Below are 22,629 nucleotides of genomic sequence, written 5' to 3' on the forward strand. Positions count from 1 at the left end.
CAGGTTTCGGTGAGAAAATTGTGGTAAGAGGTCGGCTCTTACCGTAGACATGAGCGGGGCTCGCGTCGTTCCTCGTGCACCTGTCAAAGAGGCAGCTGCGGACTCTCTTGCCTCCTCCGACCGGCCGCCCCGTAACTTGGGATTATTCCACCTTGGAAGAGGGGGGGAAAAAAAAGCTCAGCCCGGCCCTAACGGCTGCCTAAGCTTCGCCTCGTAGAGGAACGGGACTTCCCTCAGAGACACTGTCTGTCACCACACCCGTGGCCACCCCCCCCCCCTACTTTCAGTTACGACCATATAATCTCACTAAAACACCAGTAACACAATAAGCAGATAAGGGATTTTCGAGAATTATCCTAGTAAATGTGTCTAATAACTTCTGAATCTAATTACGTCTTTTTTTTCTGGTCCTTCACTCTCACTATCCTCATCCACAAATCTTTCATCCTCGCTCAAATTAATGGGGAAATCGTCGCTTTCTCGGTCCGAATCGCTCTCGCTGCTGGTGGCCATGATTGTAAACAATGTTCAGATGTGAGGAGCTCCACAACCCGTGATGTCACGCGCACATTGTCTGCTACTTCCGGTACAGGTAAGGCTTTTTTATTAGCGACCAAAAGTTGCAAACTTTATCGTCGATGTTCTCTACTAAATCCTTTCAGCGAAAATATGGCAATATCGCGAAATGATCAAGTATGACACATAGAATGGACCTGCTATCCCCGTTTGAATAAGAAAATCTCATTTCAGTAGGCTTTTAAAATACTTCCAGACAACAATGAAGCGACTTGTCCAGGGTGTACCCCGCCTTCTGCCCGATTGTAGCTGAGATATAGGCACCAGCGCCCCTCGCGACCCCAAAGGGGAATATGCGGTAGGCAATGGATGGATGGATGGACGTCTGATTAATCACGTTGCTACGACATAAAAGTTGAGTTGAGTTTATTTGGAACATACAACGTGATGCATCCCAATTTCTAGTTCCTCTATTCAACATGTTCGAAAAGGAGTAGGAAGAAGCAGAGCTTATTTAATCCTACCTCTTTTCCTTTACATAGCAGTTGCTAAAACTTTTGTTCACTTCCTGTCCTCAATTTATACACAACATACTCCATAAGTCAGGGGTGTCCAAACTTTTTCCACTGAGGGCTGCACACGGAAATTTCAAAGCAGGTGGGGGCCATTTTTTTATTTATTTTAAAAAACAATACAATATATATATATATATAAAAAATATACATTTCGGCCTCCACTCAGGCTAGATTCCGCGGACCCCAAAGGGTTTTGGTCCAAAAAAATATAAAAAATGTGTCATTATTCAGTGTTATTATTTTTATTATTATTCCAATTTTAAATCTCTAGATCAACATTAGATCTATATGTCAATATAATGATTTTAAAGATTTAAGTTGTATGCTATTTTTGTTACAAAAAACCCAATTTATTTATTGAAAAATCACAAAATATGCAATATTTTCATCCAATAATTTTTTTAAGTGGAATATTTGAGATTATATAATAATTGGAGCATTAAAAATGTCAATAACTTATAACGCCATTGATTTTAATTAATTATTTTTTGAGCAATGACACTTAAAAACAAATCACACTGAAATAATTGGGGATCCAAAAGTGTCCTACTCATTAAAGTGTTAGAAAATAAATTATAATTTTTTTTTTTACGTTTACGTTTAACACAATAATCTCGAAATCAACTTCAGATCTATCCGTCAATTATAAGTTTTATTGTTGTTTATGTTTTTTGTTTGTTTGTTTTAGGCCCTTCTTTAGAAAAAAAACTGCTCAGTTTTTTTATATGGAGAACACAAAATATGCAAGATTTTCCCCAAAAAATATCTCAAAGTGGGAAATTTAACGTGACGTAATTGGAGCCTTGAATAGGTCAATACTTCATAATGACATTGATTTTGATTCATTATTATGTTTAAAAGAAAGAAACAGCCTGCAAGGCAGCTTTGTGTTATTAGAGCAAACATTGCAACATTTTCTCGTTACATTTCACCCGTCCATCCATTTTCTACCGCTTATTCCCTTTCGGGGTCGCGGGGGGCGCTGGCGCCTATCTCAGCTACAATCGGGCGGAAGGCGGGTACACCCTGGACAAGTCGCCAACTCATCGCAGGGCAAACACAGAGATACAGACAACATTCACACTCACATTCACACACTAGGGCCAATTTAGTGTTGCCAATCAACCTATCCCCAGGTGCATGTCTTTGGAGGTGGGAGGAAGCCGGAGTACCCGGAGGGAACCCACGCATTCACGGGGAGAACATGCAAACTCCACACAGAAAGATCCCGAGCCTGGGATTGAACCCAAGACTTCAGGACCTTTGTATTGTGAGGCAGACGCACTAACCCCTCTTCCACCGTGAAGCCCATTTCACCCGTTTGCTCCTTTATATCACTTTTTAAGTTTTAAAAATTTTTCAATCATATATTTAAAATGTGCCGTGAGGCTGTTAAAAATCACCTGCGGGCCGCAAATGGCCCCCGGGCCGCACTTTGGACACCACTGGCATAAATAACAACAACAACAAATATATAACTGGTGGATTAAGGATGAGATAAATTCAGAATGTTTATCATAGTTCTTATTTGTACTTTGCAAAAACATTAAAGTTTTAAGAGTTTCTTGAAGTGAATCATATTCGTATCCATCCATCTTCTTCCGCTTATCCGAGGTCGGGTCGCGGAGGCAGCAGCCTAAGCAGGGAAGCCCAGACTTCCCTCTCCGCAGCCACTTGGTCCAGCTCTTCCCGGGGGATCCCGAGGTGTTCCCAGGCCAACCGGGACACATAGTCTTCCCAATGTGTCCTGGGTCTTCCCCGTGGCCTCCTACCGGTCGGACGTGCCCGAAACACCTCGGGTGGCATCCTGACCAGATGCCCGAACCACCTCATTGGGCTCCTCTCGATCATATCAGAACATTGTTTGATTTATTTGCTTAATCCATTCCATGATTTAAAGGCCTACTGAAATGAGATTTTCTTATTTAAACGGGGATAGCAGGTCCATTCTATGTGTCATACTTGATCATTTCGCGATACTGCCATATTTTTGCTGAAAGGATTGAGTAGAAAACATTGACGATAAATCAGCAACTTTTGGTCGCTAATAAAAAAGCCTTGCCTGTACCGGAAGTAGCAGACGATGTGCGCGTGACGTCACGGGTTGTAGGGCTCCTCACATTGTTTATAATCACGGCCACCAGCAGCGAGAGCGATTCGGACCGAGAAAGTGACGATTTCCCCATTAATTTGAGCGAGGATGAAAGATTCGTTGATGAGGAAAGTGAGAGTGAAGGACTCAAAAAAAAAAAATATATATATATAGCAGAGCGATTCAGATGTTATTAGACAAATTTACTAGGATAATTCTGGAAAATCCCATATCTGTTTATTGTGTTACTAGTGTTTTAGTGAGATTATATGGTCGTACCTGTACAACCTGAAAGTCGGAGGGGTGTGGCCACGGGTGTGGTGACCGCCAGTGTCTCCGAGGGAAGCCACGAAGGCAGCCAGTGGGGACGAGCTGAGATTTTTTTTTTTTTCCCCTCCACGGTGGAAGCTTCCGACGGTCGGGGGCGGCCGGTGTGAGGAGGCAAGAGAGTCCGCAATTTCCTCTTTGACAGGTGCAGGAGGAACGACGCAAGCTCTCCGCTCATGTCTACGCTAAGAGCCGACTTATTACCACCATTTTCTCACCGAAACCTGCCGGTTGACATGTGGTAGGGAACCATGTTCGCTTGACCGCTCGGTTCCATAGTAAAGCTTCACCGTCATCTTTCGGGAATGTAAACAAGGAAACACCGTCTGTGTTTGTGTTGCCAAAGGCGGCCGCAAAACACCGATTCCCACCTACATCTTTCTTCTTTGATGTCTCCATTATTCATTGAACTAATTGCAAAAGATTCAGCAACACAGATGTCCTTAGTACTGTGGAATTATGCGATAAAAAGAGACGACATATCTGTGAACGGTACCGGACCAAAACGTCCTCTACAATGCGTGACGTCATGCGCACACGTCATCATACCGCGACGTTTTAGTGCATGGTGTCAAACTTTGGCTCGCGGGCCAAATTTGGCCCGCCCTGTAATTTCATTTGGCCCTTGAGGCAATATGAAATTAACACCACATTCATCGCTAATACTCATACATGCCAACCCTCCCGATTTTCCCGGACTCCCAAATTTCAGTGCCCCTCCCGAAAATCTCCCAGGGTAACCTTTCTCCCGAATATCTCCCTATTTCCACCCGGACGACAATATTGGGGGCGTGCCTTAATGGCACTGCCTTTAGCGTCCTCTACAACCTGTTTTCTGGTCCTCTTTTTCTACATAGAAATACCTTGCCAACCCAGTCACATAATATATGCGGCTTTTACACACACACGCACACAAGTGAATGCAACGCATACTTGTTCAACAGCCATACAGGTCACACTAAGGTTGGCCGTATAAACAACTTTAACAATCTTACAAATATGCACCACACTGTGAACCCACACCAAACAAGAATAACAAACACATTTCGGGAGGACATCCGCACCGTAACACAACATAAACATAACAAATACCCAGAACCCCTTGCAGCACTAACTCTTCCGGGACACTACAATATAATCCCCCCCCCCAAGTAATAATTAACGTTTTACTCATACACTTTCTCTTGCTACTTCAAGGCTTGAATGTTTGATTCATTCCTTATTATTTTATTTGCAAATGTATTATTAGCCTAAGAAAAAGTTTATTTTGATAGTTACCTCAGAGGGCTGCAAATAGAAAAGATTAATTCTATTTTTATTGAAAGTTTATTTGATATACCATTGATATTTTTTTATTATTATTATTATTCTTATGGGCTTCACGGTGGCAGAGGGGTCCTGCAGTCCTGGGTTCAAATCCAGGCTCAGGATTTTTCTGTGTGGAGTTTGCATATTCTACCCGTGAATGCATGGGTTCCCTCCGGGTACTCCGGCTTCCTCCCACTTCCAAAGACATGCTCCTGGGGATAGGTTGATTGGCAACACTAAATTGGCCGTAGTGTGTGAATGTGAGTGTGAATGCTGTCTGTCTATCTGTGTTGGCCCTGCGATGAGGTGGCGTCTTGTCCAGGGTGTACGCCGCCTTCCGCCCGATTGTAGCTGAGATAGGCGCCAGCGCCCCCCGCGACCCCGAAAGGGAATAAGCGGTAGAAAATGGATGGATGGATTATTATTCTTATTTAAAATTTGATTTTACATGTCACTATAAAGTTATATAAGCCTTGCTTGTTCAATATTCAATGCAAAACTTGTTTGGGTCCCTATTAAAAGGTTTATTTGTTCAACTTTGGCCCATTGGCTCTGTTCAGTTTTAAATTTTGGCCCATTCTGTATTTGAGTTTGACACCCCTGTTTTAGCGTGATACTTCCGCGCGAAATTTAAAATTGCAATTTAGTAAACTAAACCGGCCGTATTGGCATGATTTCATCATTAATAAATAAACTATCAGACTGCGTGGTTGGTAGTAGTGGGTTTCAGTAGGCCTTTAAGTTTGCACAAACAAGGCTAAATCCCGGCTTTGCACATAATAAGGATTTGTTATGATGTTCATAATTAGCAATTGACACTATTATATTCCAAATGTTCACTCAATTATCAAATTGTGTTGCTGAATAAACAATGTTTCCATGTTATTGATTGATCATCTTTCAAGATGGAAGAGGTGGAGGCCCTGTCTTCGATCTATGGCGATGAATGGTGTGTCATTGACGAGGCGGCCAGAATATTTTGCATCAAAATATCAAACCACATGGATGAGCCCAGAATCACGGCGTGTTTGCAGGTCGAAAAAAGCAGGCTGGAATGTAAATTTTTTTTGCCATCTGGTTAACTTTCCTCCTCCCCTCCCCACAGATAATTCTCCCACCTGATTATCCCAGCACAGCCCCGCCGATCTACCAGATCAAGTCAGTCTATTTGCTTTGCAAATTTTATTCTGCAGCAATCTGCCAAATTTAGTCGACATCAAGCCACTCCTCGCCCCCACTCGATAACAACCTGTTTGTTCCGGCTTTTGTAGTGCGGCGTGGTTGCGGGGCTCCGAGAGGGTGAAATTGGCAAACAGCCTGGAAGACCTCTACGTGTGAGTGCCTCTCTCTCATCTCCGACTCGGCGAGGGCGCGGCGCAGAGTGATATTAGTCACAAACACGGGCGCCGCCGTGATTGCTCCCGCCGAGCCGTGCGATATGAAGCCCCTCAATCCCCGTTTCCGCGCCGTCTTTTGCAGGGAGCATGTCGGGGAGAGCATCCTCTACATGTGGGTGGAGAAAATCAGAGAATTCCTTGTTGACAAATCCCAAGACTCAGAAACAGGTGAGATGTGACCACAATTCCAGTGAAAGTGGGCAGGCTTAAAAGTCAATATGCAAAAGTGATGCTCTGACAGTAGTGTATGTTTCTAGAGCAGGGGTGTCAAACTCAAATACAGAGTGGACCAAAATTTAAAACTGAACAAAGCTGCGGGCCGAGGTTGAACAAATTAACCTTTTAATAGGGACCCAAACAAGTTTTTCATTGAATATTGAACAAGCAAGGCTTATATAACTTTATAGTGACATGCAAAATTGAGTTTCAAATAATAATAATTAAAAATTATCAATGGCATATCAAATCAAATTTAAATAAAAATTGACGGCCTCTTTTGTATTTGCAGCCTTCTGAGGTAAATATCATCATTAACTTTTTCCAGAAGCTAATACATTTGAAAATAAAATAATGAATAAAGCAATCATTCAGGCCTTTTTACTGCTCAGTTAATGTCGGGGCTCAGGTGGGCAGGGTTAGGGGGGTTTGTTGGTAGCGGGGAGTGGGGGTGTATATTGTAGTGGTCCGGAAGAGTTAGTGCTGCAAGGGGTTCTGGGTATTTGTTCTGTTGTGTTTTTGTTGTGTTTATGTTGTGTTACGGTGCGGATGTTCTCCCGAAATGTGTTGGTTATTCTTGTTTGGTGTGGGTTCACAGTGGGGCGCATATTTGTAACAGTGTTAAAGTTGTTTATATGGCCACCCTCAGTGTGACCTGTATGCTGTTGATCAAGTATGCCTTGCGTTTACTTACATGTGTGTCGAAGCCACATATATTACGTGACTGGGCCGGCACGCTGTTTGTGAGGAGGAAAAACAGACTTGACGACAGGTTGTAGGGGACGCTAAAGGCAGTGCCTTTAAGGCACACCCCCAATATTGTTCCCCGGGTTGAATTCGGGAGAATGGTTGCACCGGGAGATTTTCGGGAGGGGCACTGAAATTCGAGAGTCTCCCGGGAAATCGGTGAATGCAGTGTTACAGCGGCACCGCTGTATAGCACCCGCGGCCAGCTCTAATGTTAATTTGATATTGCCTCAAGGGCCAGATTAAATTACACGGCGGGCCAAATTTGGCCCGCGGGCCAGAGTTTGACACCTATGTTCTAGAGTCTGTGTATGAGCACCGAACATGAGAGATTCCAGTCCCCTCACTTTGTTTGCTTTTCTTTTGAGAGAAGAGGCGCTAAAAAACACACTTTTGAAGTTGCGGCTTTTCATGGCGTCATGAATGCATCGCCTTTGGTGAATAAGGGAGTCCTTCCACACTCATTCATTCAAACACAAGTGTGGTTGGAACTGGGAGAAAGTGTCTTGCCTAAGGACAACGTCAAGTTTCTGGACTACTGCTTCTGAGCTATTCCCTAGATCAGGGGTCGGGATCCTTTTTGGCCGAGAGAGCCATGAAAGCCCATCCATCCATCCATCATCTTCCGCTTATCCGAGGTCGGGTCGCGGGGGCAACAGCCTAAGCAGGGAAACCCAGACTTCCCTCTCCCCAGCCATGAAAGCCAAATATTTTAAAATGTATTTCCGTGAGAGCCATATAATATTTTTTAACACTGAATACAATTAAATGCGTGCATTGGTAAGTAAGACTAACATTTTTAGAGAATAATAAGTATTTTATTCTTTTTAATAACGTTGTTATTGGGGCGGTACATCTTGGATGGTAGAGTGGCCGTGCCAGCAACTTGAGGGTTCCAGGTTCAATCCCCACTTTCCAGGTTCAATCCCCACTTCCGCCATCCTAGTCACTGCCGTTGTGTCCTTGGGCAAGACACTTTACCCACCTGCTCCCAGTGCCACCCACACTGGTTTAAATGTAATTTAGATATTGTGTTTCAAAATGTAAAGCGCTTTGAGTCACTAGAGAAAAAGTGCTATATATACTGTATATAAAATTCACTTCACAATATAATTCACTTATTCTAAAGCTAACCAATAATAAATAATACTTCTTACCATTAATGTGACTTCTTGAACAGGTGCGATAGAAAATAGATGGTTGGATTAAAATGCATGAGAATGTCTTATCTTTTGAACGTTACTTTCAAAAGATAAGACATTAATTTGATATTGCCGTCAGTAGGCTAAATGAACCTGTGATTATCAGCGGAATTATTCATTACTTATGTTAAGCAATGCCAGCTAAGATTTATCAGAGCGCCAGATGCAGTCATCAAAAGAGCCACATCTGGCTCTAAAGCCATAGGTTCCCTACCCCTGTCCTAGATAGATGAGTTCACCCCTGTGTGTGTGTGTGTATATATATATATTAAGGGTTTAACGGTACACAAAAATTTCGGTTCGGCTGTACGTACCTCGGTTTAGAGGTCACGGTTCGGTTCATTATCGGTGCAGTAAGAAACAACAAAATGTAAATGTTTTGGTTATTTATTTACCAAATTTGTAAACAATGGCATAACATACTTATACACTAGAGATGCGCGGATAGGCAATTATATCACCCGCAACCGCATCACAAAAGTAGTCATCCATCCGCAATCCACCCGAACCAACATTTCGTCAAAGCCACACCCGCCCGCCACCCTCCCGTTGTTACATATCTAATATAGACGATGCAAGGCATTAGTGAGGTTAGAAAGTGTAACTCCCTCCAAATAGCACAGACACAATGGCTTTCTTGAACAGATTTATTTGAAGGCTTACTGTAATAAATAAAGCAGGTTACAAACGTAAAAATAATAACATGCACAGCATGTGCATCAAACATTTTACCAAGTAAAATACCAACAAACGACAAATACCTCGTTGGCCATACCCGGAAGTAGCTTCCTTACATCCGTCGACAGACCAAACGAGACACTTCAAAATAAAAGTATGCCCACATACTGTTTCAAAGAGTGCTGCTCGTTTTTCGTATGTGGGTAACAATATTTAACTATTTATAAATGGTTGATTTCTACAGGCTAGTAAGGTTAAGTGTTGTACCTGACAAGTTTGGGCTACCTTGCTTCTGCAGCCTTCATCATAGGTGTCACGTGATGTTAGCGTGACGTTGTCTGTGATGTTTTATAGAGATTGTACCATCAAGAGTTGTCAGGTACAACACTTTACTTATTAGCCTATGTAAATCAACCATTTATAAATACACGTCAGTAGGCTAAATGAACCTCTTCAACATAACATTTAACTATGTATAATGTAGCGGCTGGCTACGGGGTGTTAGCCAATGACTTTGGCTGGGGGGGCGGGACTTCCGGGAGAGATAGGGAAGTGATGTTATCGACAGGAAGTGACAGTTGGACTTGTCCCGAGAAAAGTGTTAGAGACATGAGAGCTGTTGTGTGGTTGTATTACATTTTGTGCAATAAAGACAAGACAAACAAAGAAGTTTTATGAGCCTACATTCCTGGGATTATTACAATATATTTTTCCGAATTGGTTCAACCACCACCCGCCTGAATGTATTTAAAATAAATTTTTTCATCATGTCACCCGCCCGACCCGCGGTTTATCCGCGGACTCCGCGGTTGTGACCGCAAACCGTGCATCTCTAATATACACACAGGGTCCATTGCCAGGGTTTATGTGGTCAACATATATAAAATAAAAACTAAATAAGATAAGGCTCAGATCGGTTTCTTAACACAAATTTCTACATATAAAGTGCTTTTTTTGATTGATTGAGACTTATTAGTAGATTGCACAGTACAGTATATATTCCGTACAATTGACCACTGAATGCTAACACCCCAATAAGTTTTTCATCTTCTTTAAGTCGGGGTCCACGTTAATCAACATTAAACTGCCTCCAGTTGTTGCTCAGATGAAATAAAATGACAAAACTTTTCTTCTACATATAAATAGTGCAACATTAAAACAGTTTCAAGTCAACTCAGCCTCAGATTAACTTTTCTTTATCCCCCCCCAGCCTGGCTAACTTGGCAGTAAGAGGATATATGGGGTCATTGTTCTTCCACCATAGAAGTGTGTCAAAATTTTGTTTTTAACGCAATACAGCAACCCCCCGTGACGCCGGATGGGACAAGTGGTAGAAAATGGATGGATGGACAGTCTTAAATCTGCTGCTATAAAAACATTTGTTATTACTTCAGCCCTGCCTGACTCGCCGAGGAGAGGCTGCTTGAATGCAGTGTTTGCACCACGCTCCTCTTTCTCTTCCTTAAAGCGAGCATAACTTGGGGGTCGGTGCCGCTTCAAAGGGGTTAGCATGTTTGACGTGTTGGCAGAAGAATACCCTACTGCTGCTCAACAATGTTGGCAAACCTCCGTCCTCCATTGTTGTATCGCACCGCGCAGCCAAAGTGTTCCCAAACGGGAGATGTTAACGAGGCAGGAGGGTCTTCCAGCTCTGGCTTTTACATGTTGTCCTAGCCCGGTCGCTGCTAGCCTGCCGTGTGTTGTGCCTGGCTCTGCATTGTGCTACCTAATATGTCCTTGTGGAAACTCGTTCGATACACCTCCGAACCGAACCCCCCGTTCCGAAATGGTTCAATAAAAATACACGTACCGTTACACCCCTAATATATATATATATATATATATATATATATACACATATATACACACACATATACACACACACATTCACATACTTACATATATATATATATATATATATATATATATATATATATATATATATATATATATATATATATATATATATATATATATATATATATAGATACATACATACATACATACATATATTAGATATTTCCTATAATGGCCATTTTTGCCGATATCCGATATTGTCCAACTCTTAATTACCAATTCTGATTTTCTACCGATACCGATATATACAATTGTGGAGTTAACACATTATGCCTAATTTTGTTGTGATGCCCCGCTGGATGCATTAAACAATGTAACAAGGTTTTCCAAAATAAATTAACTCAAGTTATGGAAAAAAAATGGGAATATGGCACTGCCATATTTATTATGGAAGTCACAAAGTGCATTATTTTTTTTAACATGCCTCTAAACAGCAGCTAGGAATTTGGGACATGTTCTCCCTGAGACAGCATGACGAGGTTGAGTTGGGGGGTTGTATATTGTAGTGTCTCGGAAGAGTTAGTGCTGCAAGGGGTTCTGTGTATTTGTTCTGTTGTGTTTATGTTGTGTTACGGTGCGGATGTTCTCCCGAAATGTGTTTGTCATTCTTGTTTGGTGTGGGTTCACAGTGTGGCGCATATTTGTAACAGTGTTAAAGTTTATACGGCCACCCTCAGTGTGACCTGTATGGCTGTTGACCAAGTATGCTTGCATTCACTTGTGTACGTCTGTAAAAGCCGCAAATGCAGTGCCTTAAAGACACGCCCCCGATATTGTTATCTGGGTGGAAATCGGGAAAAATTTGGCAGAATGGTTGCCTCGGGAGTGACACTTACATTTCGGGAGTCTCCCGGAAAAATCGGGAGGGTTGGCAAGTGTGACTGGGAGACGCAACTGCTCTGTACTTTTCCCTACGTCCGTGTACCACTCTGTACAGAGGCGTTTTCAGAAGTCATAAATTTTACTTTTTGAAACCGATAATTTCCAATATTACATTTTAAAGCATTTATTGGCCAATAATATCGGCAGTCCTATATTATCGGACATCTCTAATATATATATATATATATATATATATATATATATATATATATATATATATATATATACATATATAGTAAAGGTTTCTGTGGTATATCAGTTATACAGTGCTCAGTCGTGGTCAAAAGTTTACATACACTTGTAAAGAACATAATGTCATGGCTGTCTTGAGTTTCCAATAATTTCTACAACTTTTTTTTTGTGATCGACTGATTGGAGCACATACTTTTTGTTTACAAAAAACATCTTATCTTTGTACATGTGATGTCAGATGAAACAGAAATGGAGCTGTTTGTCCACCATACCCAGCAATATGTTTGAAAGAGAAAAGGTGAGGCCTTTAATCCCAGGAACACCACACCTACCGTCAAGCATGGTGGTGGTAGTTTTTTGCTCTGGGCCTGTTTTGCTGTCAATGGAACTGGCACTTTAGGAGGTTTACCTCCACATTCTTCAGGACAACCGAAATTCATCTGCCCAGAGGTTGGGTTTTGGGCGCAGTTGGGTGTTCCAGCAAGATAATGACCCCAAACACGCCTCAAAAGTGGTAAAAAAAATGGCTAAATGAGGCTAGAATGAAGGTTTTAGAATGTCCTACCCAAAGTTCTGACTTAATCGTGTGGACAATGCTAAAGAAACAAGTCCGTGTCAGAAAACCAACAACTTTAGCTGAACTGCACCAATTTTGTCAAGAGGAATGGTCAATAATTCAACTACAAGCTTGTCAATGGCTACCAAAAGCGCCTTATTGCAGTGAAACTTGCCAAGGGACATGTACCCAAGTATGTTTGCCAATCACTCTCACAAAAAAAACAAGAGTTGTAGAAATTATGGGAAACTCAAGACAGCCATGACATTATGTTTTTTACAAGTGTATGTAAAGTTTTGACCACGACTGTATGCTTCGCTGTCACAACCCGGTTTCTAATAGTTTCCTCAATACTTTTTGTGGGCCGGATGTGGCCCGAGGGCACCCAGTTGAATAGATCTGCTTTACATCTAAAAATGCAGCCCTGTCAGTTGCAGAAGTGGGAGCTGAAAGTTTAATTTTTTTCATTTTTTTTCAACAGTTATGCTAACCTAGCCTGACATTACTGTTGACATTTGACTCATAGATAGGCTAGTATGGCTAACGTGTGCGTCCTCCTTAAAGGCCTACTGAAACCCACTACTACCGACCACGCAGTGTGATAGTTTATATATCAATGATGAAATATTAACATTGTAACACATGCCAAATCGGCTGGTTTAGTTTACTAAATCGCAATTTTACATTTCCCACGGAGTTTCCTGTTGAAAACGTCACAGAATTTGAATTGGTTGGAGGGGACATTTTAGCCCAGCACCACTCACGGCTAAAAGTTGTCTCTTTTCATCGCGCAATTCCACAGTATTTTGGACATCTGCGTTGCTGAATCTTTTGCAATTTGTTCAATTAATAATGGAGAAGTCAAAGTAGAAAGATGAAGGTGGGAAGCTTTTAGCCTTTAGCCACACAAACACACGGTGTTTCCTTGTTTAAAATTCCCGGAGGTGAAGCTTTACTATGGATCAGAGCGGTCAAGCAAACATGGATCCCGACTGCATCTCAACTGGCAGTTTTCGGTGAGAAAATTGTGGAAAAGGGTCGCCCTTTACCGGGGATCAGCGGAGTCAGCGTCCTCCTGCAGCTGCCGTGACTTCTCTCAGAGACTCTGGAGTCAAAACACCCGTAGACACACCCCTTTGAATTTAAGGTACTATTTAACTCACTAAAACACTAGCAACACAATAGGCAGATAAGGGATTTCCCAGAATTATCCTAGTAAATGTGTCTAAAAACATCTGAATCGCTCTCACTGCAATCGCCTTTTTTTTTCTTTCTAGGCCTTCACTCTAAATTTCCTCATCTAGAAATATTTCATCTTCGCTCAAATTAATGGGGAAATTGTCGCTTTCTCGGTCCTAATAGCTTTTGCTGCTGGAGGCTCACATAAACAATGTGAGGAGCCCTACAACCCGTGACGTCACACGCACATCTTCTGCTACTTCCGGTAAAGGCAAGGCTTTTTTTTATTAGCGACGAAAAGTTGCGAACTTTATCGTCGATGTTCTCTACTAAATGCTTTCAGCAAAAATATGGCAATATCACGAAATGATCAAGTATGACACATAGAATGGACCTGCTATCCCCGTTTGAATAAGAAAATCTAATTTCAGTAGGCCTTTAATGTCACCTTGTTTTTATGGGATGTTTGGCATCCATTGCAACGGCTGCAGGAAAGTAATCAAGGACAAATAGGGAACATCTCTCAGTAGGATGCAGTCAATAGATGTACAATCTATAAGCACAAGAATAAACAGTGGCAAATCTAATATATACACACGGTATTACAATCCAACAGTTTTAAAGTGTGCACGGCGGATTCTTGGCAAGGTGCCGCCGCAGAGCGCAGCACACGCTCTTCATTTGTCGCCATTGAGCAGCCATCCAGTGTAATCTTCTTGTAACAAGAAATCCTGCATCCCACTGATGAGTCATTTGCATAAAAGATCCAGGCAACTAGCGACGCATTGTGACTCTAAAATAACAAGTTTGCAGTCGCTCGGTGCTTTGGATGTCTGCAGATTCAGTTTCCGGATGAAGTGCGTTGTTCATTTTCTGCCTGAGGGTGGACATGTCCCACCCCCACTAATGTGTGATGGTAAGGGGGTGTATTAGTGCCCAAGGCATGGGTAACTTACACATTTGTGCAGGCACCATTAATGCTGAAAGGTACATACAAGTTTTGGTGCAACATATGTTGTCATCCAAGCAACGGGTTTTTCATGGACGCCCCTGCTTATTTTAGCAATGCAATGCCAAACCACTGACTTCCTAGTCCAATGGGAGACCCGTCTCCCATTGGACTGTTGAACCACTTACCGTATTTCCTTGAATTGCCGCCGGGCATATACCGTATTTTTCGGACTACAAATCGTGTTTTTTTTTGTAGTTTGGCCGGGGGTGAGACTTGGCCAAACTATTAAAAAAAAACAAGAAACTGTGGACTGTGGAGAAGACTGCGACTTATAGTCCGAAAAATACGGTAGTATGCACCTGCCTTGAATTACTGCCGGGTCAAACTCGTCTCGCAAAATAATTAGCGGATGCTTAGCATTACCGCCGGCTCAGGATTAACGCCGGGTCAAACTTGTTTCGCTACATAATTATCATATGCCTAGAATTTCCACCGGGTCAAACTCGTCACGTCACGAGTGACACTTCCCCTGTCATCATTTTCAAAATGGAGGAGGCTGATTTCAATCATTTGAAATCGCATAAAGGGAAGAAGATTACGAGCTATTCAGTAAGATTTAAGCTCCGAGCTATTGAATATGCTAAAAAGAACAGTAAGCAGCTATGTTTTATTAATATACCGTAGCTGCGTGTGTCAAATAGGAGTCATCAAATGACTCCCGCCTTCTGGTGGTAGAGGGCGCTAGTGATCCTTCTTACGACTACTCGGCTGCAGAAGAAGTGACAACAAGTATGCTGGGAATGGATATGACGAGGGGGGTGCACAACGAACCTTTTAGGATGTAACGCCACTACTCTTATGCTGGCTATGTAAACAACCGGGCTGAAATAAAGCATGTTCCAGTCATAAATACCCAGGTATTATTCATACAAAAACACCTCATGGTCGCAACGGTGGGATAAAGAGATCACCCACGGAGCAGAACGGGAGGGGGAGTTGTTCGAGGAAATTCTGTTGTCGCCCGCACTACACGTGAGGAGCCGAGCTAACTGATAGCAGTTTTCTAAACTGGACTTTCAATCAAAGCAGGAGGTAATAAAGGAAGATCTCCATCGAGACAGAGAGACTTTTACAACTGAAGAAAGATAAGGAACAAGTTATCGATGCTTTTGATCGTAAGGAGCTGCGCATGGACTTCATTTATAAGTAAACGTAAGACCAAAATAAAAACAATTTTAATTAAATGTGCTTTTAATGATGGTATCCTTACATCACACTCAAATTTTTAAGCGCAGGCCCAAATTTACTGCATGCCTTTGGCAAGTGCCGGAGTGAGAAGAGGTTTTAAAATAATTAGCGCGTGCTTGCCTTTACCGCATGCCTTTGGTAAACGCCGGAGTGAGAAGAAGTTTTAAATTAATTACCGCCCCGGCGGCAATTCAAGGAAATACGATAAGCTGTACATCAAGCAAAAATGGGAAATACTTTTGCCTGAGAAGCGTAACAAATTGGCAATGGTTTTCAAACGGTGGGTGGTGGGTCACAGATCTTGCCTGGTAGGGATGTGACGTTTGCGAACGAGTCGAGTCTTTTGAGCTCCTCTTGGAAGCGACGGATCGAAACCGGTTCAGACTTGCAAGTCGTTTGTTTGCGAGCCGGTCTCAATACATTTGAATATGGCACACAAGTTTTTTTGATTTCAGATAGGGATGTGCCGATTGTTCATTATCGGGCATTTTTTGTGAAAAAGTACATAATTATCATTACCACAAACACCTCTGGCTCACTCTGTATTTATTAAGCGTCTAGCGGCTAAATATGAGTCTGCAACCAAGTTAATAAAACTAATCACATTCATTACCGCAAATAAACTGCATTTTTTACAAAACTCAAAACCAGTAAAGTTGGCACGTTGTGTAAATGGTAAATAAAAACAGAATACAATGATTTGCAAGTCCTTTTCAACTTATATACAGTTGAATGGACTGCAAAGATATATGAATCACAGATGCTTGCTTTTGAACATTACGCCGATAACAATCCAGATGGTTCTATTCCTCTTTGTTCCAGAGGACACAACATCCAGTTTCCAAAAACAATTTGAAATGTGGACTCGTCAGACCACAGAACACTTTTCCACTTTGCATTAGTCTATCTTAGATGAGCTGGTGCACAGCGAAGCCTGCAGCGTTTCTGGGTGTTGTTGATAAATGGCTTTGGCTTTGCATAGTAGAGTTTTAACTTGCACTTACAGATTCTCTGAACCTTTTGATGATATTACGGACCGTATATGGTGAAAAACCTAAATTCATTGCAATAGCTCATTAAGAAAGATTGTTCTTAAACTGTTAGACAAGTTGCTCTCGCATTTGTTCCCAAAGTGGTGACCCTTGCCTCATCCTTGTTTGTGAATGACTGAGCATTCCATGGAAGCCGCTGTTATACCCAATCATGGCACCCACCTGTTCGAAATTAGCTTGTTCACCTGTGGGATGTTCAAAATACGTGTTTGATGAGCATTCCTCAACTTTGTCAGTCTTCTTTGCCACTTGTGCCAGCTTTTTTGAAACAGGTTGCAGGCATCAAATTCCAAATGAGCTAATATTTGCAAAAAATAACTAAACGTTTTCCAGTTCGAACGTTAAGTATCTTGTCTTTGCAGTCTATTCAATTGAATATAAGTTGAAAAGGATTCGCAAATCATTGTATTCTATTTTTATTTACCATTTACACAACATGTCAACTTCACTGGTTTTGGGTCTTGTAAAATCGGGGCATCCTGAAGAGACGGTCAGAAAGCGGCTTGAAAATGATCTGAAAAACATAATCTCTGCAAGATTTTGACCAAAGAACCACCACTACATGTTATGTAGACCACAAGAATGTGTTTCAAAGTCCTACTGAAACCCACTACTACCGACCACGCAGTCTGATAGTTTATATATCAATGATGAACTGTTAACATTGCAACACATGCCAATACGGCCTTTTTAGTTTACTAAATTGCAATTTTAAATTTCGCGCGGAAGGATCATGCTAAAACGTCGCGGTATGATGACGCGTGACGTCACGCATTGTAGAGGAAATTTTGGTCCAGCACCGTTCACAGCTATAAGTCTCTTTTAATCGCATAATTACACAGTATTATGGACATCTGTGTTGCTGAATCTTTTGCAATTTGTTCAATTAATGATGGAGACGTCAAAGAAGAAAGATGTAGGTGGGAAGCGGCCGCCTTTAGCAACACAAACACAGCCTGTGTTTCCTTGTTTACATTCCGGTGAAGCTTTACTATGGAACCGAGCGGTCAAGCGAACATGGTTCCCTACCACATGTCAACCGGCAGTTTTCCGTGAGAAAATGGTGGTAATAAGTCGGCTCTTACCGTAGAAACGAGCGGAGAGCTTGCGTCGTTCCTCCTGCAGCTGCGGACTCTCTTGCCTCCTCCCACCGGCCGCCCCCGACTGTCGGATGCTTCCACCGTGGAGGAGGGGGGATAAAAACAAAATCTCAGCCCGGCTGCCTTCGCCTCGTCGAGAAACGTGGCTTCCCTTGGAGACACCCCTCCGACTTTCAGGTTGTACAGGTACGACCATATAATCTCACTAAAACACTCGTGACACAATAAGCAGATAAGGGATTTTCCAGAATTATCCTAGTAAATGTGTCTAATAACATCTGAATTGCTTTGCCGTCTGTTTTTTTTTTTTTCTAGTCCTTCACTCTCACTTTCCTCATCCACAAATCTTTCATCCTCGCTCAAATTAATGGTGAAATCGTCGCTTTCTCGGTCCGAATCGCTCTCGCTGCTGGTGGCCATGATTGTAAACATTGTTCGGATGTGAGGATCTCCACAACCCGTGACGTCACGTGCACATCGTCTGCTACTTCCGGTACTAGCAAGTCTTTTTTATTAGCGACAAAAAAGTTGCAAACTTTATCGATGTTCTCTACTAAATCCTTTCAGCAAAAATATGGCAATATCGCGAAATGATCAAGTATGACACATAGAATGGACCTGCTATCCCCGTTTAAATAAGAAAATCTCATTTCAGTAGGCCTTTAAATGTAGAAAGAAATAAAAAAAAATCATCACATGACCTCTTTATTGCACCTTATGGTCCGAAAAATTTGGCACGTGACAAATGTTGCCTCCATGCACTGCTTTTGAGATGATTGGAACCATATTGTTTTGTGGTCCATAAACAGCAAGTGGATGCCCGGCTGGCTACATGGTGGCTCTCTACAGTCACGGATTTCAGTGTGTGCGGCGCACAAAAGCCTGTTTAGGCTTGGAACGCCGCCCGGCGTCTGACTTTGAGTGACAGCACCGCATTGTGATGAATATCTAACTAATACCTCTGGTTGCCTTGACAGCATCTTTTGAGGGGGTGGGGATGCTACCCAAATGAAAGATTTCGTACAAGTGTCACTGTGAATAAGGTCATCAGCGAGGTCGATGGCGGACCGAGTCCATTACTGACTTTCCTTTGACTAAAAAGCGCAGACGGGGGGCCGGAAGAGGGGGGGGGGAGCCCTTAATAGTCCTCGCCGATTGTTGTGTGGCATTGAACGTCTGCTCTCTGGGATTCATGTGGTAATACGGCTGAGCTCCGAGACGCCTGATTGACGGCCCCTGGCACAGCGCGGGCTTGTGGTGGGCGGGAGGTGTCGAGTCACCCAAAAGGAAGTGAGAAGGTGCCAACGGGACAAAGGAGACACGGGCCGTCGGGACAATGTAACGAGGCCGCCGAGGATTAAATGAGGGATTTGGTTGTTTGAGGAAAAGTTGGCCACCTTTCAAACTTGTGGTAATCACAATTAGCGGCTAAAACTCTCGCAAGCAGCGGTTAATTGGAGCTGTCTGTATCTTAGATAGGACGTTTTACTTTGTGCCACCGGGCAACCGCGGCTGCTTAAAAAAATTAAATCCACGTCAATGAGCCGCACAGTTGCCCCGGGTGACATGTTGCTCCCTTGCCCTGAGCACCCCCCCCCCCCCCCCACATACACATAAGCATATTTTAATATTAATCTTACACACACCAAGCCGCTAAAAATATACACTGCATATACAAACCCCGTTTCCATAAGATTTGGGAAATTGTGTTAAATGTAAATATAAACGGAATAGAATGATTTGCAAATCTTTTTCAACCCATATTCAGTTGAATGCACTACAAAGACGATATATTTGATGTTCAAACTGATAAACGTAATATTTTTTTTTGCAAATAATAATTAACTTAGAATTTCATGGCTGCAACACGTGCCAAAGTAGTTGGGCAAGGGCATGTTCACCACTGTGTTACATCACCTTTTCTTTTAACAACACTCAATAAACATTTGGAAACTGAGGAAACTTGTTGAAGCTTTGCAAATGGAATTGTTTCCCATTCTTGTTTTATGTAGAGCTTCAGTCGTTCAACAGTCCGGGTTCTCCGCTGTCGTATTTTACGCTTCATAATGCGCCACACATTTTCAATGAGAGACAGGTCCGGACTGTAGGCGAGCCAGGAAAGTACCCGCACTCTTTTTTTTACCTAACCACGCTGATGTAACACGTGCTGAATGTGGCTTGGCATTGTCTTGCTGACATAAGCAGGGGCGTCCATGAAAAAGACGGCACTTGGATGGTAGCATGTGTTGTTCCAAAACCTGTATGTACCTTTCAGCATTAATGGTGCTTTCACAGATGTGTAAGTTACCCATGCCTTGGGCACTAATGCACCCCCATACCATCACAGATGCTGGCTTTTGAACTTTGCGTCGATAACAGCCTGGATGGTTCACTTCCCTCTTGGTCTGGATGACACGATGTCAAATATTTCCAAAAACAATTTGAAATGTGGACTCGTCAGATCACAGAACACTTTTCCACTTTACATCAGTCCATCTTAGATGATCTCGCGCCCAGAGAAGCTGGCGGTGTTTCTGGATGTTGTTGATAAATGCATTCGCTTTGCATAGTAGAGCTTTAACTGGCACTTACAGATGTAGAGACAAACTGTATTTAGTGACAGTGGTTTTCTGAAGTGTTCCTGAGCCCATGTGGTGATATCCTTTAGAGATTGATGTCAGTTTTTGATACAGTGCGGTCATTCAATGTTGGTTTCCAGCCATGCCGCTTATGTGGAGTGATTTCTCCAGATTCTCTGAATCTTTTTGAGGATATTATGGACCGTAGATGTTGAAATCCCAAAATTTCTTGCAGTTGCACTTTGAGAAACGTTCTTTAACTGTTTGACTATTTGCTCACGCAGTTGTGGACAAAGGGGTGTACCTCGCCCCATCCTTTCTTGTGAAAGACTGACCATTTTTTGGGAAGCTGTTTTTATACCCAATCATGCCACCACTTGTTCCTAATTAGCCTGCACACCTGTGGGATGTTCCAAATAAGTGTTTGATGAGCATTCCTCAACTTTATCAGTATTCATTGCCACCTTTCCCAACTTCTTTGTCACGTGTTGCTGGCATCAAATTCTAAAGTTAATGATTATTTGCACAAAAAAAATGTTTTTCAGTTTGAACATCAAATATGTTGTCTTTGTAGCATATTCAACTGAATATGGCTTGAAAATGATTTGCAAATCAGTGTATTCCGTTTATATTTACATCTAACACAATGTCCCAACTTATATGGAAACGGGGATTGGAAAACGACATATGATTTGTGCTGATGTCAGCCGACACCCCAAAATAAAACACCAACTTAAGTGACTACATTTCGACGAGTCATGCAAGTGTAAGAAGAAGTTAAGCACAGTTAGAATAGAATGGAGTTTTGTCATTATTACAGTGAACAGGTTCAAAGTACAACACAATTAGACCATACGCAATAATTTAGTAATATAATAGTAAAAAAAGATAAAGATGATATATATATATTTATTAGGAGTGTGGGAAAAAATCGATTCGAATTGAATCGTTTGCGTTGTACGATTCAGAATCGATTCTCATTTTTAAAAAAAATCTATTTTTTTTTTTTAAATCAATCTTACAAACCACTACACAGCAATATAATAACAATCCAATTCCAAGACCAAACCTGACCCAGCAACACTCAGAACTGCAATAAACAGAGCAATTGAGGAGACACAAACACGACACAGAACAAACCAAAAGTAGTGAAACAGAAATGATTATCAACAACAGTATCAATATTAGTTACAATTTCAGCATAGCAGTGATTAAAAATCCCTCACTGACATTATCATTAGACATTTATAAAAATAATAAAAAAGAACAATAGTGTCACAATGGCTTACACTTGCATCGCATCTCATAAGCTTGACAACACACTGTGTCCAATATTTTCACAAAGATAAAATAATTCATATTTTTGGTTCGTTTAATAGTTAAAACAAATTTACATTATTGCAATCAGTTGATAAAACATTGTCCTTTACAATTATAAAAGCTTTTTTTTTTTGTCCAAAAAAATCTCCTACTCTGCTAGAATGTCAGCAGACTGGGGTAGATCCTGCTGAAATCCTATGTATTGAATGAATACAGAATTGTTTTGAATCGGAAAAATATCGTTTTTGAATTGAATCGAATCGGAAAAAAAAATCGAATCGTGACCCCAAAAATCAATATCGAATCGTGGGACACCCAAAAATCCACAGCCCTAATACATATATATATATATATACACACACACACACAACCATACACATGCACATATGCATATATATACATATACACAAATAACATTATTGCACATTGTAGTCCGAAAAAATTAAAAAAAAACATGACACATGAGAACATGATGGACACATCGTGCTCACTCAGTACACTTAATAACTTGCATATTTTTCCGGGTCAGATTCTGAATTGCGTTCAACTTCCGGGGTTTGGACTGTAGTTCGCTTTACCTCGATTCTTTTTTTTTTTTTGTCTTAAAATTGTTGCCGTCTTATCAAGGAAGTGCATTCTGGGTACCTTTCATGA

General features: G+C 41.7%; 2 protein-coding genes across 3 annotated transcripts in view; one reads left to right on the top strand and one right to left on the bottom strand.

Moving 5' to 3' along the window:
* osbpl1a (oxysterol binding protein-like 1A) overlaps positions 1-22,629 on the bottom strand; it is a 255,624-nt gene that overhangs the window by 155,900 nt on the left and 77,095 nt on the right. The window lies entirely within an intron of this gene.
* impact (impact RWD domain protein) overlaps positions 1-22,629 on the top strand; it is a 75,997-nt gene that overhangs the window by 1,272 nt on the left and 52,096 nt on the right. The window contains exons 2-5 of the mRNA XM_061888877.1: positions 5,724-5,852; positions 5,924-5,976; positions 6,090-6,152; positions 6,298-6,383. Coding sequence (XP_061744861.1) covers positions 5,724-5,852; positions 5,924-5,976; positions 6,090-6,152; positions 6,298-6,383 — 331 coding nt within the window. The remainder of the gene's footprint in view (positions 1-5,723; positions 5,853-5,923; positions 5,977-6,089; positions 6,153-6,297; positions 6,384-22,629) is intronic.

The sequence above is a fragment of the Nerophis ophidion genome, linkage group LG26 (assembly GCF_033978795.1).
Source record: "Nerophis ophidion isolate RoL-2023_Sa linkage group LG26, RoL_Noph_v1.0, whole genome shotgun sequence".
NCBI classification, from domain to species: Eukaryota; Metazoa; Chordata; class Actinopteri; order Syngnathiformes; family Syngnathidae; genus Nerophis; species Nerophis ophidion.